We start from the raw sequence: 24,082 nt of genomic DNA, 5'->3' as shown, positions 1-24,082 counted from the left end.
TGGTTAGTACAAGAAGGGGGATTCATTTGAACTGATTGGTTTAAGCCTCGATGGGAGTAGTGCTGAACTACCTGGTTTCCCAACATGTTATCAATCACCATAACTACTGGGAGGGTCATCTGGCATCCCAGGTATTTTCCCTGTCTCATGCTGATTGGTGGCTGCTAGGGGATTGCTATGGGTCCTAGCCTAGCCTCACTGAGTCAGGGACACCTGGCACAGAAGATCTCTCTTGTTATTTGTAGATAAACAACTCAGCAGGGTGGGTATGTGCCTAGGAGTGCTCTGTGGGTTTTTTCCAAGGACAAGGGTCACGCCCCCTTCCTTGCCCAGGCTTTGCTCTTGAGGTAGAGGCTGGTTTCTCAACAACAACAAAAACCCTGAAAAATAAACCATCAAAAGCTTAACTAAATTATTTTCCCTTAAACTTATTGTGTACTTTTTTGAGGACCATGTTTTCTTGTCAAACTAGACTCAAATACCCATGACTATGTTATATCCATTTTTTAAAATTTTATTATTATTTTTTGTGGTCCTGAAGATGGAACCCAGGGCCTCCTGCTTGCCCAACACTAGCTCTACCACTGAGTGATACCTTCAGTCCCCTTATTAGTGTTCAAAGCCAATTTTGAAAACACTGCTATTGTGGTGAGGCCAGCTTCAAACTCACCAGGATTTTCTGGAAATAGCTTGTTTCCAAGGCTTGGACTAAGTGAAAAGAGCTATTTCCCATGAATCCATGATATACAAGGCATTGTGCTCCCTTGTTACTTACAAGGACACTGGCCAGAAGGGAGCAGTGTCGGGAATCCTCTTTGGCCGGCTGCAAACTGCCCCCACCCTGCCCCGGCCGTGCTGCAGCACAAGGGCTCACGTGCCTCTGCCTGTGCGGGGCCAGGCAGCAGCGCTCGCCACCTGCGCGGTCACGGCGCCCGCCCGCGGGGATCTTTGGGCTGGGCCAATCCACGGGGCTATCCCGGCTGCTGGGCTGTGTGCTGGCGCGCGCAGGCCGAGCTCGGGGCGAGTGGCGCAGGCGACTTTAGCCTCCAGCGGCCATGGAGCGGCTGAGGTTGCCCCCCGGCGGCGCCGCGGCGGTGGACGAGTACCTGGAGTACCGCAGGTGAGGCCGCTCGGGGCTCACGTCCCGCCCCTCCGCCGGCCGAGAACTCCGGGCCCGTCGGTCTCCCTCGCCGAGGGGGACTGGTGGCGCTGGCCCTGACCTCCTGCCGAGCGAGCGCTGGGATCGGGAATCTCTTCCCAGGCTGTTGAGGGAGGCCTAGATTAATTTCACATCTCGTCTTGCTGAAATTAAATATGCTGACCCGGAGTTCTAGTCAGCAATCGGGGTCTGCCGCGGCCGTTTTGCCTCCGCTTCCCAGAGGGATGTGGACTGTATTCGTGCAGAGCCCCGTGGTTTCCCCCACTCCTATGTGGCCCCTGGAGAATCCCACGCTGAGCACACTCAGTTAGCAGACCTCGAGCTCGCACGTCATTCCAGTGTTAGGGCAAGTCGTGAACTTCCAACGTGCTCCCAACCCCGAGGTGCTGGTTTATACAAAAACATCCCAACGGGTGTGGTTTTGATGGCTTTGGAGTCCTGTATCCCAGACAGGAAACACAGCCTCTCCTTTGGCTTGAGGATGTGATTCACTGTCAAGGCTCTGACAAAGGCTGAGGCACTTGGATGGAAAGATTTTTAACCCTCCTCCGCCCCTCCCCCATCTTCTAACAAAAAATGTGGACAGTTGGAAAACAGACCAAAGGGGAATACCGAGAGGACTGGCAGAAGGATGAGAAGTTGAAGGGGAGAGCTGTGTGTGTACCGATGATAGGTGACACAATCCTGGCTGGGCTGGGGAGACCTAAGCAGAAGGCGACTCTTCCTAAAGCTGGTTACTCTAAAGGTCCGGCGAGGGTGTGGGGAGCACAACAACGACAGGGGATGGGTCCCGGGCAGATGGGTTCTCTGGCAGATGGGTTTCCCAGCTGTCAGCTAGTTTAGAAGTGACTGAAAATTCTGAGCTGGAATCGTGAGATTGGGGAAGGAACTTGATGGGTCATTCCCCATGTCCTCTTAGGTGGGTCTGGGTAAGGCAGGTTATAGAAACTACACTCAGCCCTTACCCAGAGCAGAACCGGCTCCTGTAACCTTCATGTTTTTGTGCTTTTTCCCTGGGAGCAAGTTGCTGAGCCCTGGTGTTGACTGATGTTAGAAATACAGAAGGGCATGCCACCAAAGAAGATCTCCAGCAAGCACACTGGGAGGGCAGTCCACCTGCTTTTATCCCTAAGGCTGTGCTGCCCCTTGTCCTGATAGGAGGAGCCTGGGGTTATAATCTACGTGATTGGCTAATTTTACAATCTGGGTGGGCAAAGGGATGGACTGTAGTTAAAATGGTTACAATTGGATCTTACATCTCAAAAGGGCTAAAGAGTAAGTTTTGAAAATGGACCACTGAACTTTCTGTTTCTCACAACTTAGGTATTTAGATGTGCGGATTGTGGGCCTCCGCTTGTCCCTTGCCCAGAAAGTGCTAGGGGCAGGCCTGTGGGAAATTATTTTTGCAAGCATAAATAGCACTCAACATTTCTCTTTAAAAGGGATTATCAGATCCCTTGTTTAACATCAGGATTTGAGAAAGGCCAGGAAAACCGGACTTGTGTGCCTAGATATAAAAGGGAATCTGAGAGAAGGGTCAAAAAGATGAGTGTCCATCAGAAATGAACTTTTCTTCCTCAATTTAACTTGATTTGGTCATGCCTCCGTGTTTTGGTGGGGAGAAGTTGGGAGGGGAAGTGTAGAGTCCTTGCTACTCAAAGTACCTGAAGCTGAGAACTGTAATATAGATATGACCAGGGAGCTTGCTGAAAAGGAGAATCTCAAGCCCACCCCCAGATCTAAGAATTTGAATCTGCATTTGAATGAGACTCCTGGGATCTAGAAATACAATAAAATTTGAGAGGCACTGGTTTAAATTTTGAAAAACAATCTCTTCCTTAAAAGATCTACACTTGGTCATGGGAATCCTGTAGCAAGTTCTTGGCCAGCCTAGACAATTTCGTGAGACCCTGTCTCAAAATTTTAAAAAATGGCCAGGAATGTAGCTCAGATTTAGGGTGCTTGTTTAGCATGCACGAGACCATGATTTCATCTCCAACCCTGGGGAAAAACATGGTTTATTTTAAGATCTTTCTGTGGGCCAGGATTGTGGCTCAGTGCTAGAGGGCTTGCCGAGCATGTATAAGGCACTGGGTTGTTTTTGAGCACCACATAAAAATAAACAAAATAAAGGTATTGTATCCATCTACTACTAAAATAAAATTTTAAAAATCTTTCTGTTCTTCTTAGATATTCTTGATAGCCATAATAAAGTGTAATGACCCTCAGTTTTCCTCGGAAGAAAATGTCCTTTGGACAGGGATGTTGGTACATGCCAATAATCTCAGCAAATTGGGAGGCTTATGCAGAAGGATGTAATGATTCTGTGTGGCCTGGGCAATTTAGAGAGAGGCTGTCTCAAAATAAAATAAAAAGGGCTAGATATGTAGCTCAGTGGCAGAGTCCCTCTGGGTTCTGCCAAAACAAACAAACAAAAAAACAATAACAAAAAAATATTTTATAGTATATCTCAATCGCTTAAATAAGGAAGAAGTTGAGGAATTTCATAATTTATGAATTGTTTTTTTTTATTTTCTACTCAACTAACAGTTTCAAAGTATGGTAAAATGTATGTATTGCATAAAAAAAGTTATGTTGCATTTTACAAATGAAACTTTTTATGATTTTTAGAGGTTAGAGGGCATTTTCATGGAGAAATGTCTTCCTCTTTGAAGACCTTTGTTTAGTTGTACCTTCTTTTCCTCCAGAAAGACAAATTTTTTTCCCCTTAGAAATAGTGATGGCTTGATTTTTCCCATAAAATTTTGGAATCTGAAATTAAGCAATGAAACACCTAATTGTCCAATACACAGGTGTCAGTATGAGCCTGTGCAAATCTAAGCATGTTTTTAGAGCCTTCATAAAATTAAACTCCTGGCCAGGGCTTGGGTTCAGGTATGGAATTAGTCATGGTTGGCTTCTTCATTGATTTGTTATTGTTGGTACTATCTTTAAAAAGACAAAAACATTAGATTTTCAGAGCTTAGGCTCTCGATTTTAATAAGAAAAACCAACCTGTCTGACTCAGAGTCACAGGAGAAACTGAGATAAATACATAGTAATCTTCCATTGATATGCCTTAATCAGTAAAGGCAGATGGTGTGAAATCATTGACTTTTAATTTATAATCCTTTATTATCAGGGAATAGTAGGAGAGAAAAGATTTCTTCAGTCATCACTAGGTTCATGGCTGAGGTACCTATGATAAAAGACAGATTAACAAGAGAAAAGCTTGCCAATTTATTTAAGTTTTATAAGACATGGACCCTTCAGAGGTGAAGACCCAAAGAAACAGGAGATCTTGTGTGTTTTTATGCTTAGGTTTGATGAAGAGTGGATAGTCCTGGAGAAGTATGACCAAAGGACAAAAGGGTGTGTCCTAATGGTACAAATTGGGGAGCACTTAGTAAGGCCTATTTGTTCAGATTCTTCTCCCTGTCATGGTATCTCCTCCAGCATGTGCTTTTCCTCCAGGTATGGGGAGGGGACCTCTGGAATGACTGATGTATGACCTACTGCAGGGAAGAAGAACACAGGAAGGTGAGAGTGGCCTTCCTGCTTCTGCTGCTTCCTCAAATGCCAAGGAGTCATGTTTTGGGGTAGCATGGCTGAACGCCATCAGAAGCAAAAGTTTTATTATCATTGTTTGTAATGGGGCTCTTAACAGGTGTCTAAAACAAAACAAAACAAACAAAAAAACCTCAAAGCAGCCTTTCCTTGAACTATACAAGTATAGTTTTAATTACAGTTTAGTATGTGTACCTGGAACATTCTCAAGGGTAATAAGACCAATGTTTTCTGTTGTAGAATTGTTGGTGAGGATGATGGAGGGAAACTTTTTACTCCTGAAGAATATGAAGAATACAAAAAGAAAGTTTTACCTATGCGCTTACAGAACAGGTTATTTGTGAGCTGGCGATCACCAACAGGAATGGATTGTAAACTCGTTGGCCCGGAGACACTGTGTTTTTGTACACATAGGTAACATAGTTTATTACTATTTTCTCATGACTAGAAAATAAGAACAATAGCAAAACATATTCTCCTTCCATAAGTAATAATGTGATGATTAAGAAACATTTAAAAATAGGCTTTGGGCTGGGGCTGTAAATCAGTGTCAGAGTGCTTGCCTCACAAGTGTGAGGCACTGGGTTAGATCATTAGCACCACATAAAAGTAAACAAATAAAGGCGTGTTGTCTATCTACAACAAAACAAAACAAAACAAAACAAAAAAACCCAAAAACAAACTAACAAAAAACAAAACAAACAAACAAAAAAAACCCTTAAAAAAAATAGGCCTTTACATAAAACAATAGAAATACCTAAAAGATTTTTGTCATGAAATTTTTTTGGTTCTATTCTTTTAGACTCATAGACTATTGCCTTAAGCACCTCTGTTTTCTTGGTGAACAAGATATTGCTGCTCCTGTGACTCTGCTGTGGATCTTTCAGTTCGGTTAGGAAGCAGTGTCCACCTGTCCCATGCTACCCTTTGATAAACAACCATTCCTCCTCAAATTTACTAACCACCCTTCCCATCTTAAAGAACAGCTGTGTTGATACTCTTCTTTAAGAACCTTTCTTTAAAAATAAAAACATACGCATACACTGCTTTTGGTTACAAATGGTCATGTTCCAAGAAAATCATAGAGGCAAAGGAGGTATAGGGGGCTCCAGTCCTTGATGCAGGCTGCCTGGGTCTGAGGTTTGCATTTCTCTGTGTACATGCCCTACTTCAGATTTTTACTACCTTCTCACAGTTGTAAAGATCAAAATAATCAAACTGCTTCACAGAAAAACCACTGAACCTATTATGTGTTTTCAGGCAACAACTTTGATTTTTTGTTCTGAGGAAACCACTGAAGGGTAAATTCCTTGTTTTGATAGGAATTCCTGGGGCTCATTTTTGAGAGACTTTTTGTGTAGTTGCTGTTTACAGTTGCACTTTGCCAGAGGTTGTTTTAGGCAGTTGCTAGGATGAGTAATGTGTATACAGATTGACTTTAAGCTTATCTAGCAATCTCAGTTAAAAACATTGTGATGGATGGAGGAGAGGCATGTGTTGCTATCTTTTATAACTGAAGAGGGGTTTGGTAATTTTATGATATTTTTATAATTCTTAAAAGATTTCATGCTGCTTATAGAAAAGAAGATTCAATGAAACAAAGAGCCTAAACCTGAAAGTTGATTTAAAAAAAAAATAAATAAACTAGAAATCATGTGAGGAACCATTTGCATCCCAGAAATATGTAAATAAATTTATTATCAAAATAAAGAGTTTATTTGATGGAAAAAAATATTTCATGCTTGTTTCTTATCTATATAGCATTTGTAGAGCATGGATTTGACCCTCAAAAACCCAGCCAAATTTAATGGAGAAACTTGTAGTACTGAGTTTTCTACTCAAACTATTTTTTTCCCCTTGTTATCGAAGTGAGACATTGTCATTAAGGAAAATGGGGAGGAGTATAGAAAAGTAGAACACACACCACCCAACAGCCAGTTGCTGTTATACTACTAACTTTATCTATGTAATTTTTTTCTTTGCATAGTACATTTAGTTGTTGGTTTTGTATGTGTATAAAATATTAAGCTCTTTTTTAATGACAGAATCACAGAAATGTTTCTACATTATTATAGCAATCTCAGACAAGATTTTTAATACCTGCGCGATGCTCCAGCTAACCCAGTGGTGTTCATCATGTGTTCACTGAGCTCTGAGCAAGACTCAAGGGTGCACCAGCTGGAAGGGCAGGTTAAGGGAAGGGAAGGGGGGCTTCAATTCCTGCTTTCATCTATTTTACATAGAGTGTTATGATTCGGTGAAAGATTTAATTTGAAGAAAGGGTTTAAAAAGTTTGAAAACTATCCTCTAGTCATTTGTTTATCTATTCCCATATATATGTGAGTATGTATATGTACACGTGTACACATATGGTATATATTTGCTATTGTAGATACTATTGTGAATATTGTCTTTATGCACAATGCTTTTTCTTTATGTGTAATTATTTTCTTATCGTACATTTTCCAAAATGAACTTTCTGGGTGAAAGCATGGCTTTATTAAATATCTTGAAGCATTGTTAAATGCAATTGGTTCTTCTTTAACGCTTTCCACAGCCACTCTACGTAATTGTAAATTACATAATTATAAACTACATGTAATTTTTAAAAATGTACCTCTTTTTTCAAAGTGAAAAGTAGTTTGTCATAGTTTAACCTACATTTCTTAGATCCTTATTAAGAATAAGACAAATTTAATATTATTTTACTAAGTAGCTCCTTCTGAGAAGGAGTAAAAAAAATTACTAGAAATCTTTTAACAGAATTTTAGCTTTTAAAATATCTGAGGTTTACTTTGAAATAAAAGTTAAAATTATATTAAAATAAGTTGTAATAGTACATACATATGGAGCCTACTTCAATTTTAAAAATCAAACCATGAAAATAAATTTAAGTAGTGCATTTGATCAAAAGCATTTTTTAAAAATACTTATTTATTTTAGTTGTAGTTGGACACAGTATCTTTGTTTGTTTATTTATCTGTTTGTTTGTTTGTTTTTGTGTGGTGCTGAAGATGGAACCCAGGGCTTCCTATGCTCTAGGCAAGCGCTCTACCGCTGAGCCACATCCCCAGCCCCTCAAAAGAATTTTTATAAAGAACCTTTTTGACACTCTCAGGTTATGCATACATATCAAAGGATCTGCATTGATGAGCAAGTATTTTATGTATCTTGGTATTGCTATGAAACTTCTTATATAACTTAAAATAAAAATCTAAAAGTATGAAGATTCCCTCTGACCAAAGCTGACAAATACTGCATACAGGGGAGTTTGTTTTCCTTATTAACAAGAATAGCAAAACCAAACAAAACAGAATTGTATTTGCATCTGACAGAATAGAGATTGTAACTTTTGGCAATACCCAATTTTGTTTGTATGTCTTCCCTTTCTTTTTTCAGGTATAAGCAACATAAAACTGACTTTGAAACAATTCCACAGCAGCGCCCCATTGATCTGCCTTGCCGAGTGACTGGCTGCCAGTGCAGGGCTTACCTTTTCGTGCCTTTGAATGGCACGCAGCCCATTCGCTGCAGGTGCAAGCACTTTGCTGATCAACACAGCCCTGCACCTGGTTTTACATGCAATGCATGTAAGTTACACTATTATACATAGCCACAGGTTGGTTGAATTTCTCTATTGAATATTTAATGTGTCTTTGTACCAATTTAATCAGGTACAGAGCCAATATTAAAGAGCTAAGCAGACTGGAATAGAGCACAGGAGGGAGGGTGTCTATGTGGGGCTGAAGTGACTTTGGTTAAAAGAGAGGTGGATGTGGATAAGGAACTCAAGGAGGACCCTCATTAACTCACACATATTATCCAAATTATTCATGGCCCTGGATTATTCCTTATGATCATCCTATTTTATAAGAGTTACACCCATGAAATTGCATTATATGTGGATTTACTTACACAAAATATATATTTAATTTACTTACACAAAATATCTTTATTAGTAGGGTGCAGTGGGGCACACCTCTAATCCCAGGGGCTGGGGAGGTTGAGGCAGGAGGATCTTGAGTTCAAAGCCAGCCTCAGCAATGGCGAGGCGCTGAACAACTCAGGGAGACCCTGTCTCTAAATAAAATACAAAATCGGGCTGGGGATGTGGCTCAGTGGTTGAGTATCCCTGAATTCAATCCCCACTACTCATCCCCCGCAATAAAATATCTTTATTAATGATCCAACCCTGACAGAAACAACTCTTCCTATTCTTCTTTTCAACAAAAGCCTAAGAGAGGAGGAGTCAAATGGGCATTCACATCACATCACATTCAGCAAATAAATCAGAGCACCTGCTCTGTCCTAGGCACTATCATTCCAGGCACTGAAATATAATGGTAGGCATGAGCATGACCTTCCTCACTTGCAGACACAATTCAGCCTCTTGGTAATTTGGTCTCTTGATATCTGCAATTATCTCTTCATTTTGAATTTTATCTTATCTTGAATTTAAAAAAACTAAGCAAAATTTAATGTATAGATACATAGAGTTATTGGCATGCTTAATAATCATGAACTCTAACCTCATAAATTAATGGGAATATATTTTAGAGAATTACAAGACACAATCCAATCTGATTCAAAAATTTAAAAAGTGGGAGTTTAATCAACTAAATTTTTCTTGTTCTTCTCTCCTGCTCCTTGCTCTTTTGTTCTTCTTGTTTGGGGGATCAAACCCAGGGTCTTGTGCATGCTAGGCAAGAACTCTACCACTGAACTACACCTGCACAGCTGCAGGCCTCAACTAAATTTTTTTCAGATTATATATATATATATATATATTAGTTGTGCTTGGATACAATACCTTTATTTTATTTATTTATTTTAATGTGGTGCTGAAGATGGAACTCAGCGCCTTGCACGTGTTAGGCGAGCGCTCTACCGCTGAGCCACAACCCCAGCCCCTTTTAAGACTTTTAAAAAGAATTTCACACATCAGATATTTGAGCTGAGCCAGGCAGGTGGGGCATGCCTGTAATCCAGTGACTTGGGAAGCTGAGGCAGGAGGATCTCCAGTTCAAAAGCAGCCTCAGTAAAAAGTGAGGTGCTAAGCAACTCCATCAAAACCTGTCTCTAAACAAAATATAAAATAGGGCTAGGTTGTGGCTCAGTGGTCGAGTACACCTGAATTCAATCCCTGGTATCAAAAAAAATTTTATGGGGGGGGTTGATAATGATACTCAAAATTTTTCAGATTGGGGATGCTCAATCAGTAGTCTATACAAATATTCCAAAATCCAAAGAAGTCTAAAATCTGAAATATTTCCAGGCCCGAGAACTTTTGATAAGGGAAACTTAACCTCTAAAATATTTTAATTGAAAGGAGCAGGAATGAACATGTTTCAAAGACTTCATGTAAGTGTTGGATAAAGCAGATTTATGTGTCATGGCTCTACATTTTTGAGAGGTGTGAGCTGGTAATGATTCTACTAATGATATATTCTGGCTTCCATTCCAATATGGCTTGTTTTTTTATATAAAAACTTCATTTAGATATAATGCACATTTTTAAGACATACAATTTAATGGTTTTAAATATATTCATCAAAGTGAAACTTGTGCAGGTAACAGCATAATACATTTTAGAACATTTTCATTACCTTAATAAGAAACTCCGTATTTGTTAGTAGTCATTCCTTATTCATACCTCTCTCCACCCCTTGGCAAACCACCAGTCTACTTTCTATTTCTATGGATTTGCCTATACTGGACATTTCATGTAAGTTAAATCATAGGATATGTGGTCTTTTGTGACTGACTTCTTGGACTTAGCATAATATTTTCATGACTCCTTGGTGTTGTAGCATTCATCAGTACTATCCTTTGGATCTTTTTGGGGTTTATGGGTTGTTTTTTTCTGTATGGCTTTTATCAGAGTTGATCTGTAGGGTATTCTATATGATTTCAACCTGGACCTGCCCATTGGGCTGTCCCCATCATATGTGCATTTAACTTGGGTTTTGAGGACAGGGCCTGCATTTCCTATACTTCATTCTTTAACTTCCTTTCTTTAGTCCCAGCTGGTTTTGCAAAAATATCTTTTTCCTTCTACGTATCTTATGTACCCACTTACCACTTCACCATCTTTCAGAAGTAAGAGCAGTGGCCTGCAGGGAGGTCAGGGGCACTGGGATAAAGGGTCAGAAGATCTGACCATATCCTTTGGGTGGACAGTACAGTACCTGAACTTTAAACATGTAACGTCTTTTCCGTCTTTATTCAGGTTCCAAGTGTTCAGGATTCCATAGCTCTTTCACATGTGCTTGTGGTCAGCCTGCATATGCCCATGACACAGTGGTGGAAACAAAGCAAGAAAGAATGGCTCAGGGAAAACCAGTGGGACAGGATGTTCCTTATGCAGCAATGGGAGGATTAACTGGTTTCAGCTCACTGGCAGAAGGCTACATGCGATTAGATGACAGTGGGATCGGTAAGTGATGTCAGATGAATTGTGATCTTGTCATGATTTTTATGGCGCTAACAGTAGTGAAGTCTTTGTTGAGCAATTTATGTTCATCATGTTTATTTTTTAGAAAATATTCCCTCAGTTGATTGTTAATCTTTAGAAGATTTCATTGCCACTATGTGATACATTGTCATTATAGAAAATTTAGGAAAAAAAACAAGGAAAAAGATCACTTCTACTTCAGTAGCTGCACGTATCCCAATTCATATCCCCATCGTTTGTGATAGCCAAATAATGTTTATTTTGTTTGACATGATACGGTTTACTTGTTACCCTATTTTGTCCTGTTTTTAGCATTATAATCATCTCATTTTGGAAAACTGTAGGCCTGTGCTCATGTGTGAATATGTACATTCACCTCATCTATATAAAATTTGTCCATACAGTGTATGTACCCCCATATATCTTCTGTGTACATGTAAGTCTTAACTAACACAGGGAAAGGTTTAATAGGATGTATTCTAAACTCTTGAAGGTAGCTATAAACGTAAGAGAGTTGAGTGGGATTGGGGAGGTGAATATGTTCCCTGTCTACATTAAACACTTCTATGTGTTAATTTTATTTTCTTTTACAAGATATATTTTATTTTTTCATTAAAAATTATGTAAACATACATGTATACTTTCTTGTAAAACTTCAAACAATAGAAATGAAATATAAAGTCCCATTGTGCACACTTTTCGTTACACCACTTTCTTTCCCAGAGAGTAATTTGCTGTCATTAACTAACTTAATTTTCTCTTAAGCATACATTTTTACAGTTTACCTCTTTTTCTTAGAAAAATTTTGAAGGCCTTTATGTCATGAACTAATGAATTGATTTCATTCTTTTTCATTGCTACACAGTATTCCACACTGGAGTTTATCAGTTTAGCTATTTCCTTGTTCATAGCATTTAAGTTTCCATTTTTTTTTTGCCATTACAAACAATCTTGTCCAGAAAAATACTTGAACTTCCTTCCTTGTGTCCTTTTATGACTTTGACTTTAAGGTAGCTATAATGAAGTAGAATTGCTGGGCTGAAGTGTGTGCTCATGTGAAATTTTAATACATGCTGAAAGCAAGTTGTCTTCCCAAAAGGCAAAACTTCTTTTTTTCCCCTAAATATTTATTTTTTAGTTATAGGTGGACACAATATCTTTATTTTATTTTTATGTGGTGCTATGGATCAAACTTAGTGCCTCATGCATTCTAGGCAAGTGCTCTACCACTGAGCCACAACCCAGCCACCAGAACTTGTTTTGTTTGTTTGTTTGGGGGTTGGTTTTTTGTTTTATTTTGTTTGGTTTTTTTGGTGCTGGGTATTGAACCCAGGGCCTTGTGCATACAAGGCAAGCTCTCTACCAACTGAGCTGTATCCCCAGCTCAGAACTTGTTTTTAATTCCTCTCCTGGTGATTCATCTTACCTACTTTCTCACATTTGAGCTCATCATTGATATTATTAAACTTAATTTTTTGCCAGTCTGTTGTGTGAAATTGTTTATTGCTTCAATTTGCTTTCTCTAGTTATTAGTAAGATGAGGATCTTTTCATATTTATTGGCTGTTTTACTTTCTGTGAATTGTTTGTTCATATTTTTGCTTGTTTTTCTGTTTGTCTTTTCTCATTGATTTATGCAAAGTCTTCTTTATTTATTCTGAAAACTAATCCTTTCTTTCTTTCTGTATGTTGCAGATATTTTCCCCCAATCTGTCACTTGTTTTTAATCTTTTTTTTTTTTTCAGTGTTGGGGATCAAACCTAGGGCCTTGCACATTCCAGGCAAATGCGTACCATGGAGCTATATCCCTAGACCCATCTTTTAATCTTAGGGGAAAAAAGTCATAGTTTTTAAATTTTGGACAGGCCTTCCCTATTCAAATTTATTCTTACTCTAATTTTAGAAACATAATCTTCTTCATTTTACCTTAATATGCAATTACATTTTTAGCTTTTTCAGGCATCTGGAATTTTTGTCTTTTTTGTGAAACTATGAGGTAGTTAGGTCTAACTTCAGGTTTTGTCCAAATTGGTGGACACTTATCCAACACTATTCTTTGTCAAATAATAGGAAACTTTATCATAGTCTATCACACTTGTTATTTTGTATTGCTGGCCTATTTGTCTGTCCTGTGCCAATATTATGTATACAAAATTTTGATGGCCTCATGGTGTTTTGATATTTGTTATTCCTCCTGTTTATGTTCATCTTCTACAATTGGCTTGATATATTTATGCGTTTTTCTATTCTAGGTAGTTTAACTTGTTAAATTCCGTAAGTAAAGTAGAATTTGCAGTTTTAATAGGTACATGATTATAATAGGCTCATGTATCAGCTACAGAGAATCCAAATACAAGTACAAAGACAATGATGATGGTGGAGGCTTTGTGCCAGGGGTTATTCCAACTGTTTCATGTGTATTTCCTCATTTAATCCTCCCAACAACTCCATGGGTTAGAGTAGTCTTATTTTACACACTAGGAGACTTAGCACAGAGAAGTAAACAACTTCCTTTTTTTTTTTTTTTTTAATATGAGAGTTTTATGGTTATACACAGGAGTTGGGTTCGTCTGGATATATTCATGCATGTGTAGAAACTGATTTCAGTTCATAATCTCCCTTGCCCTTTTCCCTCCTGTCCTACCCCCTTCTCCTTCCTCTACTCTCCTAGACTTCCTTTCTCTTGCCTATTAGTGTTTGATTGCTTCTTTAGGTAATCTTATTCTTCCCTCCCCCTTTCCTTTCTTTTACTCTAGCTTCCACCTATAAGAGAAAGCATTCAACCTTTGAGTTTCTGAGTTTGGCTAATTTCACTTAGCATGATACTCTTCATTCCATCCATTTACAAGCAAATGCCATAATTTTCATTCTTTTTAATGATGTTTAGGACTCCACTATGTGTGGGATATATATACAATTTCTTAAGCCATTCATCTATTGAGAAGTAAGCGACTTCATAGAAGTTAACAACTTGATCTGGGTTCTTCAGCTAATGTTTGGTTTCAACCTACAGAATGCTATGGCCTCCGTAGTTGGCCTCAATATTTCTGTACAATTTACCATATTGTTTTTGTTAATACAACCATATAGTAAGTAAATTAATTAATTTATGGCTTAATTTTATTACTTCAGAATTTTTTTGAGTTATTCTTACCTTTTAATTTTTACTGAATTATAGCATCTTTTGTGAAATTATAAAAATATGAATTATCATTTTAATTGAAATCACATAGAATGTGTAGATTGAGGTAGAAATAATTTATATTTTTGAAATGTTGTCACTTATCTTCTGTGAAGCTACGTGGGATTCTGAAACTGTTTTTTTAGAAGTCCTGCACAGTTCTTAATTAAGTTTATTTCTAGTTATTTAATCTCTTTTAAAAATAGCTATCCTGGGTTGGAGCTATAGCTCAGTGGTAGAGCAGTTGCCTACCACACGTGAGACTCTGGGTTTGATCCTCAGCACCACATAAAAATCAATAAAAATAGGGCTGGAGTTGTGGCTCAGTGGTAGAGCACTCATCCTGCATATGTGAAGCCCTGGGTTTGATCCCCAGCACCACATAAAAATAATTAAATAAAGGTGATATTAAGAGAAAAAATCAATAAAAGTAAAGATATTATGTCCATCTATATAACTAAAAAATAAAATAAAAGAGGTATCATGCATGTTTTTCCTTCCATTATGTTTTCTGTTTGTTTATAAAAAAAGGAAATGTTTTCTACTATTTTTATTGTCAGTCTTATTACTTAATGTTAGAGTTATTAAACATATTTTTACTATATTTTTCAAATAATGGTATTTTTGTCTCTTTCCAATATTTATGAACCTTCTTACTTTGATTAATTTAATGGCTACAACTTTCACAAAAATGTCAAACAACAGTGATAATAGCTGGCATCGTTGCCTTTTTGTGATTTCTAGTATTTTATCACCCAAGTGTCTTCATAGTATTCAGGAAGAAAAATCTCTCCTCTTGGCCTCTGAGGGAATAGAGGGAGAAGGTACAGAGAGGTGGGATTGAGGAGAGGAGATATATGCTTCCTTACTTTGTTTTTGTCCTACAGTCAAGTGGGGGGGAGCCCAGGGGCAGAGGGGCCCTGTAGCCATGTAGGCCCCTAAACAGAGGTGACCTCTGGCTGGGATGCAGTTCCTTTATGGTACATAAGGACCATCATTCCTAGCTCTCAGGGAATGCTTGTCAGGTAGCTCAAATGTGAGATAATGGCAATGCCGTCCCATCTGTCATAGGGGGACAAGGTGGCCTCAGGGCCAGAACTGAAGATGGGTCGTAAGAGCCAGGGGATTCCATAGAAGAAGTGGCAAGCTTTGAGGGAGTCTGTACTTCTAGTGAGAGCCAGTATGAGGCCACCAGGTCCTATCAAGCTGAGGAACCAAATGACAAGTTAGGCCATCCTTGAGCATCTGAGATCAGTAACACATGCATCAACCAGAGGACAGCACTAGGGCCTGAATGGACCTGAACCTCCCCTCCCACTCCTATATTCTCCTGTGCCACATGAGAGAGTAGCTGGGGACAGGAAGGGGGCCAAGAATTGGAAGGGCTGAACAATTTTTCTATACTGTTCACATTACAAGATGGGACTAACTTTAAAACTATTTAGGGCTAAAAGTTTCTTTCCTTCCCTGTGCCCCTATGTGGGGACAGGGCTGTGGGGAAGTGGTAGTTTTGAAGGAAGTACACATTTTCTCTATACTTTTCCTTTTGGTCCAGAAGTCCATACTAAGCGTTGGTTCTTGTAATTTGTGGTTTGGGGATAGTAGATATTTCCTTATATCATTGGAGAAGGAACTTTCTTCTTTATTTTTTATACTTTTTTATATATATTTTTAGATCAGGAAAAGATTAAAAATACACTTATTCTATCCTCGACAACCAGAGGTTTTTTATAGTGAATGTTGTAACCATATTAGGGTTTAGTAATTTGCTGACATAGGTACATTAATGGACAATATTTTTTCATAGAAAAAAAATGTTTTGGAGAAAAGTGTTGAAAAATGCAAAAATACTTTTATTAATCATTTTCCTTTATGTCACAGATAAAAATTGAAATAAAAATTTTTGTGGGTTTTTTTTTCTTTTCTTTCTTTCTTTTTTTTTTTTTTTTCTTTTTGAGATGGGATCTTGTGTTGCCCAGACTGGTCTTGAACTTCTGGGCTCAAGTGATCCTCCCACCTCAGCCTCCTGAGATGCTGGAATTATAGGCATGCATCACTGTACCTAGCTAACATTTTCTTTTTTGTAGAAAGGAGTTTTCTGCTGAGCATAGTGGCACATGCCTTTAATCCCAATGACTTTGAAGGCTGAGGTAGGAGGATTGCAATTTCATGGTCAGCCTAGGCAATTCAGAGAGACTCTCTCAAAACAAAACAAAAAGTTTGCCAATGAGGCTTCTGAGATTCTAATTAGACATAATAACTTGTGTGTATCCCTATAAGTACAGATTTTCATTCTGCATGTATTTTGTTCTCAGGTGCACCTTCAGTTGAATTTTTAAATTCTCCAGTTACTGCCATGGACCACGCGTTTCTAAAAGCATTGCAAGGACCATCTACTTCTTCTCCAGAAACACTAACAAATGGTAATGAATTAGAGTGAGAAATATTTTTGGACATAGTAAGAATATTGAGTCTTGGTTTCCTTCCTAAGCTTCTCTTCTTTCTACTATTACGTAATACAATTTGACCTCAAAGTTAGCCTTTTGTTTTATTTTTCTTTTATATTGGCACACACTGCAAGGAAGCAAGTAACTTCATTTTTTTATTGGGAAAAAATAGATAAATCTGAGAATAACAAGGAATCTGATAATAATAATATAAATTAAATTTTAGACCTTTTTCTGGTTCTATGGCTCTGGTGTTTGAATCAGAGTGCCCTCTAGTGGACTGATTACCTCCATCCTTTGGATTCTCACCAAGGGTTGTAATCCAGTGATAACCATGGGTTAGGAGGATTTTGCCATTCATACATTAAGTGCAAATAAATTCATTTTAAACAGCTAGTATTCCATATTTCATTTATTTAAAAAGAGAATGAAAACACTGAAGATAGAAATCAAAAGGCTTATTGATTTTTGTTTTGTCGGTGGTGTGGATCCTACCTAGGGCTCCATGCAGGCTGGGCAAGTGCTCTGGAAATTGTATGGTATATTTTAGGTTTTAATATTTTAAAATGAGAACTTTCTTTGACTTTATTTGTATCTTCATATACCCTGACATTCTCCATAAGAGATTCTAATGCTGCTTATAAAATCAACACTCAATGAAGCAATAATTGAATGTAAAAATTGAACAACAACAACAAAAAAAACACAATCGTGGCAGCTTTCAAGATTGATATAATTGCTGCATTAAGCCTCAGTTTAGACTGAGTGTAATGGCAGCCACTGCATGGGGCAGGTGAGGTCGATTAAGTCCTTTCAACTTATTGGAAAGGAGAAAGTACAAGTTTCCCAGTGCCAATGCATGGAATACCAACATTGAATTTTGAAGAAGTTGGTACAGTGACCTTCAATGATGCAGTGGCCAAGGACATCCAAAAAGAGCTTTCCAGAGCTACTTTTCAGCAAGTATAGACTATGCATCCTAGTTTTCTGTAGTTGCCTCTGGTAAGAATGATCATGTACCATTAAAATGCAAGTCTGGGAAAGGGAGTCTGCAAGGACATAGTTTAAATGGCCCAACCTGATCCAGGAATAGACCCAGAGTTTCCAGAGGTGTGGATTTTCCTTTCATATTCAAAGCTTTCTCAACAAAGCTTTTGTGAAAGATAGTTGAGATATGGTTGCACCCTGTGGAAATTTACTGGGGTTAGATGCTTTTATGGTTGCTGGTTGAGGGTGAATTTATATACTTTAGAAACCAGAAGAACAGATGTCTAAGTTGCTATTTTGTTTTGGAAATGAAAGCACCCAATGAAGACATTCATTTGTACTGAAGGTGAACTTTTCTCCATAGGCTTTTAGAGGATCTACAACGAAAACTAGATTATCCTTACTGAAGCAGTTTTAAATTTCTTTTAGCCTACAAATTAGAACTTCATTAATTTTACAAAATAAATACTATGAAAGATGGCTAAAATTCAGAGCAGATAGTATCATCATTTGATGGCCTATACAAGGCTTCAGTAAAGCCTCAGTAATGCAGACAGCAATGTATTACATCATGCATTTATCATACTTTTGTATTATATTATCTTTCATGTACAAAGCATAACATGGATTTCTAGTTGTAATGTCAAAAGCTGGACATAGCTAAGTGTATTCATATGGAATAGCTATGTTGCGTTAATACAGCCAGTTGAATATTTGAGAGAATGTTTGCTGCTATTGGTTTACTTCTGTCTTGTAATGCCATTCTTTCTTAAAAAGAATTAGGCATTGGGATTTCTTGGGCCATTTCTCATTCAGAAAATAAAACATCACCTAGCAGAAAGAAATATTTCATTGTATTTTTTTCCAATTCTGGGGGAATATATGTCATAAATATGTCATTGCTTAGTTTTTTTCCATATCAGTAGGTACAAGTAGTCAAGATTCTTCCTTAAGGAGACCTGATGAGGATGACATGACTTTCTTTGAAAGGCGATATCAGGAAAGGGTAGGTTTTTAAGGAAATTCACTGGTATTAAGCATTTACTTGTAACAAATACACTATAGAATGATTATACTTTGAATGTGGAATATCATAAAAAATAATTTGCAAAGTCTTTACTTATAGTTAGTATTAGGCCTGGAGGTTTACATAGAATAATTCAGAAAGAAGCAGGACTAATGAATAATGTGATATATTCTACGATTGATTTATAGAGGTCATAAACATTGATTAAATATACAAATAAAATAACAATGTCAACTGTCAGCATATTTGTAAATTATATGGACTCTCCTCTTCCCTACTGCTGGGAATTGAGCCCGGGGCCTCACACATACTAGGCAAGTTTTGTGCCTTTGAGCTACAAACCCATCCTCTATGTGTATCTGGAATTTGTGTTTTTTTAAGTACAAGGTCTATTTATTTTTTAATTTAAGGTATGCAATTGTCAAGGAGAGGGGATAGAGAAAAGATGGTTAACAGGTACAGGGGTGTAGTTGGGTAGAAGGAACAACTTCCAGTGTTCTGTAACATAGAAGGGTTCCTATGGTTGACAACAATTAACTGTACATTTCAACATAGCTAGTAGGATTTTTGAATGTTCTCAACACCTAGAAAAAATAAATATTTAAGGTGATAGATATGCCAGTTACCCTGATGTCATTACACTTATGTATAAGTAGTAAAATATCACACTTTGCCTCATGAATATATACAATTATGTGCTCATTAGAAATAAAATATTTGTATCATAAAAAATGATAAATTATCTGGGGCTGGGTTGTGGCTCAAGCGGTAACACACTCATCTGGCATGCACGGGGCGCTGGGTTTGATCCTCAGCACCATATAAAAAAAAAATAAAGATGTTGTGTCTACCGAAAACTGAAAAATAAATATTTAAAAAATTCTCTCTCTCTCTCTCTAAAAAAATGATAAATTATCAAATGAAGATTGAATAAATTGAATTCTTAATCTGTACTATTTCTTTTTAGTGTTTTTTTTTTTGGGGGGGGGGGGTTCAAGTTAAAATTACCTGATAGCTTTTTAAAAAGATCACTAAACAAAGGTCTTAACAATTGCTAGGATCCGAGCAGTGTGGTGTGATGTGTTCCCACTTTCAGTGATGGCCAGTTTCATCACTTCTCCCCAGAGTGTGAAGGCCTAGAGAAGAAACATAGTGTTTTGTTCATCCTTGTATTTTTCCTAGTGCCTAGTGTACTGCCTTATATGTACCAAGTTTTGCATAAGTAATTATTTATGGTAAATCAAAAAAATTAACACATAATTGACATTTGCCATCATGGATGTCAACTACAAAGACCTTTTTTATACTTCCAAAAGTTTCATAGCAGTGTTCATATTTGAGAAATTTGACTTTGGTTTTTGTTAGAAGAAAGTCTGTTGGTTAAGGCTCTATGAGGGATGGTATTTCAGCTGTATGACAGAAACTGCTTCCTTTAGGACTGTTTTCTTGTCAGGGTATTATTATCTCTCCAGCTAAGTAGCAAACTCCACAAAAGTAAAGACTCCTATTTTTTTTCTTTGTGGTGCTGAGGATCAAACCCAGGACCTCATGCATGCTAGGTAAGCATCTGCCACAGAACTACACTCCCAGGCCTCCATTCACTTTCTGTTATGTTCTCTTAGACAAGAGGTCATTGAATAACCAAAGATATGAAAAAAAGAATACTAAATAAATTTGCCATCCTAGACCAAAGGAAATGAGTAAGAGATATTTAGCTTGGCTTTCCTGATGAAGACTTTTGAAACAAATGGGGAGAGTCCTGATCAGTGTTTAAGGCTTAACTGGACAGTAGAACTTTTTCGAGATGGAACTATCTGTGCTATAGCCTTTTACCATAAGTGCCTCCATGAGTCTAAATTTAAATGACTTAAAATTTGAAATGAATTACCTCAGTCACACTACCCACATTTCAAGTGCTTAGAAGCCACATGTGGGTTGCGGCTGCCTTAAAGGACAGCACAGATATTAAACTTTTCTATCTTTGCTGAAAATTCTTTGGAAAGCTCTGGCTTAAGGTTGTCTCAGTTTGTTGGGACTGCTGAAACAAAATTCCTAAACTGTGTGGTTTGTATACAATTTTATTTCTCAGTTTTGGAGGTTGGGTGTCTTAGATCTAGGTGTGCAATTTCAGTGTCTGGTGAGGGCTGTCTTCTGGTCCACAGATGGCGCCTTCACATTATGCCCTCACGTGGTAGACAAGGCAAGGCAGCTCTCTGGGGCCTCCTTCACAGGGCGCTAGTCCCATGCACAAGGTGCCAGCTCTCATAACCTAATCCTTGCCTGTAGGTCCCACTTCCAAAGTTTCAACATATGAATTTGGGGGTGGAGGTCAGAAACTTTTAGACCATACAAAGAGAAAAGAGGTAGTAGGAGGACATCCGGGAGGTAGATGAAATGTCCAGAGTGATTTTTTTTAAAAAAATGCTTTTTTTGTAGCCCCATTGAGGGTAGGGCGTATAATGAAACTGATCTTCATTCTTGGAACACACACATTCACAGACTGATTTTAATTGTTCTGGGTTCTAGAACTCTATTTTCTTCAGAAACCTGGGTAGTGTGACAGTGTTGAAGACATGCCAGTGTATTTGCTTGTGGGAAGATAATGAAAGGAGTTCTTATTTATGATTGTTTTAAAGGATATTCCAGGCCCATCCAGAGTGCAGTAAACCTGGAATGTCTAGATTTATGAGATATAGTTCATAACTCTCCAGCCTGTGTGATTTATGGCTTTATGAGACAACTTATAACCTGTCTAGCCTGTATGATTAATGCTGTTCAAATCTAGAAACCCCAACAGGAATGATTTCCTCTGAGTTGACATGTATCTCACATAACAGTAGTCCTTGTCTTTTACTCCAAAACTGTTGAGAGGAAAGGGATCATTAGAAAACTATCTCTTGGTTCAGGAGCCCTCTCAAGAGCAGTGCTGTGTGGGTATCTGGGTTTCGCTTCTATCCTTTGCCAATCACTGCTAACATTTGGTGTGGGAGGAATGTTATAATAAAAGTAAGTTGGTTTGGACAGTTGAAGCCTTGGTGGAAACATGGTTTAGCAGCTACTTTCAGAGGTTATTGAAAAGTTGCTTCTTTTATATATCAGGTCAGATTATTTTCTTCTGCCGTGATGATGCTTGTTCTCTTTTCCCCAAGAAAGGAGAATTTTAGTAAGGAAATAAGTTTCAAAGATCTGCTAGGTGCAAGGCACTTTATGCAGGAAATAAATTTTTTAAACTTTTTTTATAACTTTATCTTATTTATTTATTTATATGTGATGCTGAGGATCAAACCCAGTGCCTCACCAGTGCTAGGCAAGCACTCTACCACTGAGCTACATCCCCAGGCCCAGGAAATAAATTTTAAAAGAAAGGGAAAAGTAGCAGAAGGAGGTACTTTGGACTCTAGATGGATGTATTAAGTATTATTTTAAGTGAGCAAACACTGCTATTGTTTGTTGTTTTGCATGTTTGGTGCATTAAAAAAAAAAAAGAGTTAATATAATTAGGCATGGTGGAACACACCTGTAATCCCAGCCACTCAGGAGTCTGAGGCAGGAAGATTGGAAATTCCAGGTCAACCTCAGCAACTGAGTGAGCCTTGTCTTTAAAATAAAAATAAATACATAAAAATGCCTGGGGATGTGGCTCAGTGGTAAAGTGACCCTGGGTTCTATTTTCAGTAGTCATTCCTACCAAGTGTTACTGCAATCTAAATTTGGCTTTAAATGGTAGGAGACAGGGGAGCAGCAATTGTTGAGTACTTATTGAGTGTCCAGATCTTTATCTATATAATCTTACTTATGCCTTCAGAACAACCTTGAGACGTGGCTATTATTACTATGTCTTTTTTAAAAACAAATAAGAAACTATTGGTTAAATTACTTGCCCCAAATCTTTAATATAAATGGAAGAGATAGAATTCAGATGCTCTTCTTTTCACCTCCAAAACCTGTAATCTTTGCCTTAGAGTAGGGTGTCCTTTGGAGGTCCTTCAGATGACCTGTTGACTGATAATAGTGTGTGAAAGTGAAATGAATGCATGGTTCCTGAATGAGGTTTGTTTCACAGAGGAGAGAGAAAATAATGAGGGAGAAGTACAGATTTGTTTTATTACTTTTATTATTGGGAATTTGTTGCTTTGATTTGATGGGATTGGGATAGACTGGTTTTAACAGGTCCCTCCTGGTTTCTTCACACTATCTCTCCCAGGTTGGAAGCTAGGAAGCCCTGTCTCCACCTGCCATGCCCTTTATTTTCTGTCCCCTTCTCTTGTCTATGAAAATTGAGGTGTGTGAATATGAGTGGGGGTAAGAAGCAGGTGGGCTTGTGTTCTGCTTTGTGTTCTTTAATCCCATGGGAAGGGTTTACATGTGTCTGAAATGTTAAAAGGCTGCTACTTTGGGAATGTATGCGGCTGCTTTGCTTGAACTCCAATGGAGAGGACAAGGACTTTGGGAAGAACACTAGGAGATTATAGACACCAGAATTACAGGGAAGCATTCTTAAAGGAGTCCAGGTGTCAGAGACAGTCCGGCTGGCTTAGGTGCATTCTGTAACTGTAGGCAATGTGCACAGGCTGGATGTATAGTTAGGCTTTTAAGTATTAAAAAAATTTCTTTACTAGCAGTTCAAGTTAATTGATCCTCTCTTCTAAAGCAATGTTTATTTATATATTATTTTTATTAAAATGCTTCTGTAAAGTTAAAATCACAGCACTTAAAAATAGGCAATCATGTCTCTTTAAGGATCGGATTTTAACTTTAGTATATGGCAGCTTATTAACTGTGTGGTATGGCTGTGATAAATAAGGCCTGAATCCAAATGAGGTATGTGCAGTCTTTTGTTCCTTAGAATGGTCTACTACTTAGTAAATAAATGAATGTTTTAAATTTACAGGTAAAAATGGAAAAGGCAGCTAAGATGAAAGGAAAATCTCTGTTGCCATCAACTACAAAACCTTCGTGAAGGCTGTTGGACAGCTTAAAACATCATGCAAATATATCTTTCTGCTCACTTAAATGTAATAATAGAGTTCATCCTCTCTCAGATTATTTACTTTTAATTGTATAAATATGTCTTTTGGATGTTTTGTTCATTTATTGAAAGGAGAAATTGTCTTATATTATTTTGATTAAAATAATGATTTACTACTTTGTATATACTTTTTCTCTCGGGTAGAGAAGTTAGGATATTCTCATAGAAGCCAAACTCTGAAAATACAGTAAATATTTTTAGTCTATTATAATTTAACTTTTCCAGCCTATTT

The 24,082-nt window shown here is 37.8% G+C and overlaps 1 protein-coding gene and 1 pseudogene across 5 annotated transcripts; both read left to right on the top strand.

The window, feature by feature from the left end:
- The window catches only part of LOC143397607 (HUWE1-associated protein modifying stress responses pseudogene), a 35,257-nt pseudogene extending 34,214 nt beyond the window's left edge, over positions 1-1,043 (top strand).
- On the top strand, positions 1,031-23,781 carry LOC143405106 (protein FAM221A-like). 5 transcript variants are annotated; one of them, XM_076863468.2, is made up of 7 exons: positions 1,031-1,120; positions 4,967-5,140; positions 8,126-8,316; positions 10,956-11,162; positions 16,676-16,783; positions 18,718-18,800; positions 23,713-23,781. In XM_076863468.2, the coding sequence occupies exons 1-7, from the start codon at positions 1,056-1,058 to the stop codon at positions 23,779-23,781; spliced, it is 897 nt and encodes a 298-aa protein (XP_076719583.2). In that variant the 5' UTR covers positions 1,031-1,055. The 5 variants fall into 5 exon arrangements, with proteins under 5 accessions (XP_076719583.2, XP_076719576.2, XP_076719593.2 ...); XM_076863461.2 differs by having other exon boundaries at positions 16,676-16,790; positions 18,716-18,800; XM_076863478.2 differs by lacking the exon at positions 4,967-5,140.
- Positions 23,782-24,082: the final 301 nt, after the last annotated feature.

Source organism: Callospermophilus lateralis, chromosome 1 (assembly GCF_048772815.1).
Source record: "Callospermophilus lateralis isolate mCalLat2 chromosome 1, mCalLat2.hap1, whole genome shotgun sequence".
In the NCBI taxonomy this organism is placed as follows: Eukaryota; Metazoa; Chordata; class Mammalia; order Rodentia; family Sciuridae; genus Callospermophilus; species Callospermophilus lateralis.
This window is presented reverse-complemented; position numbering and strand designations above follow the sequence as displayed.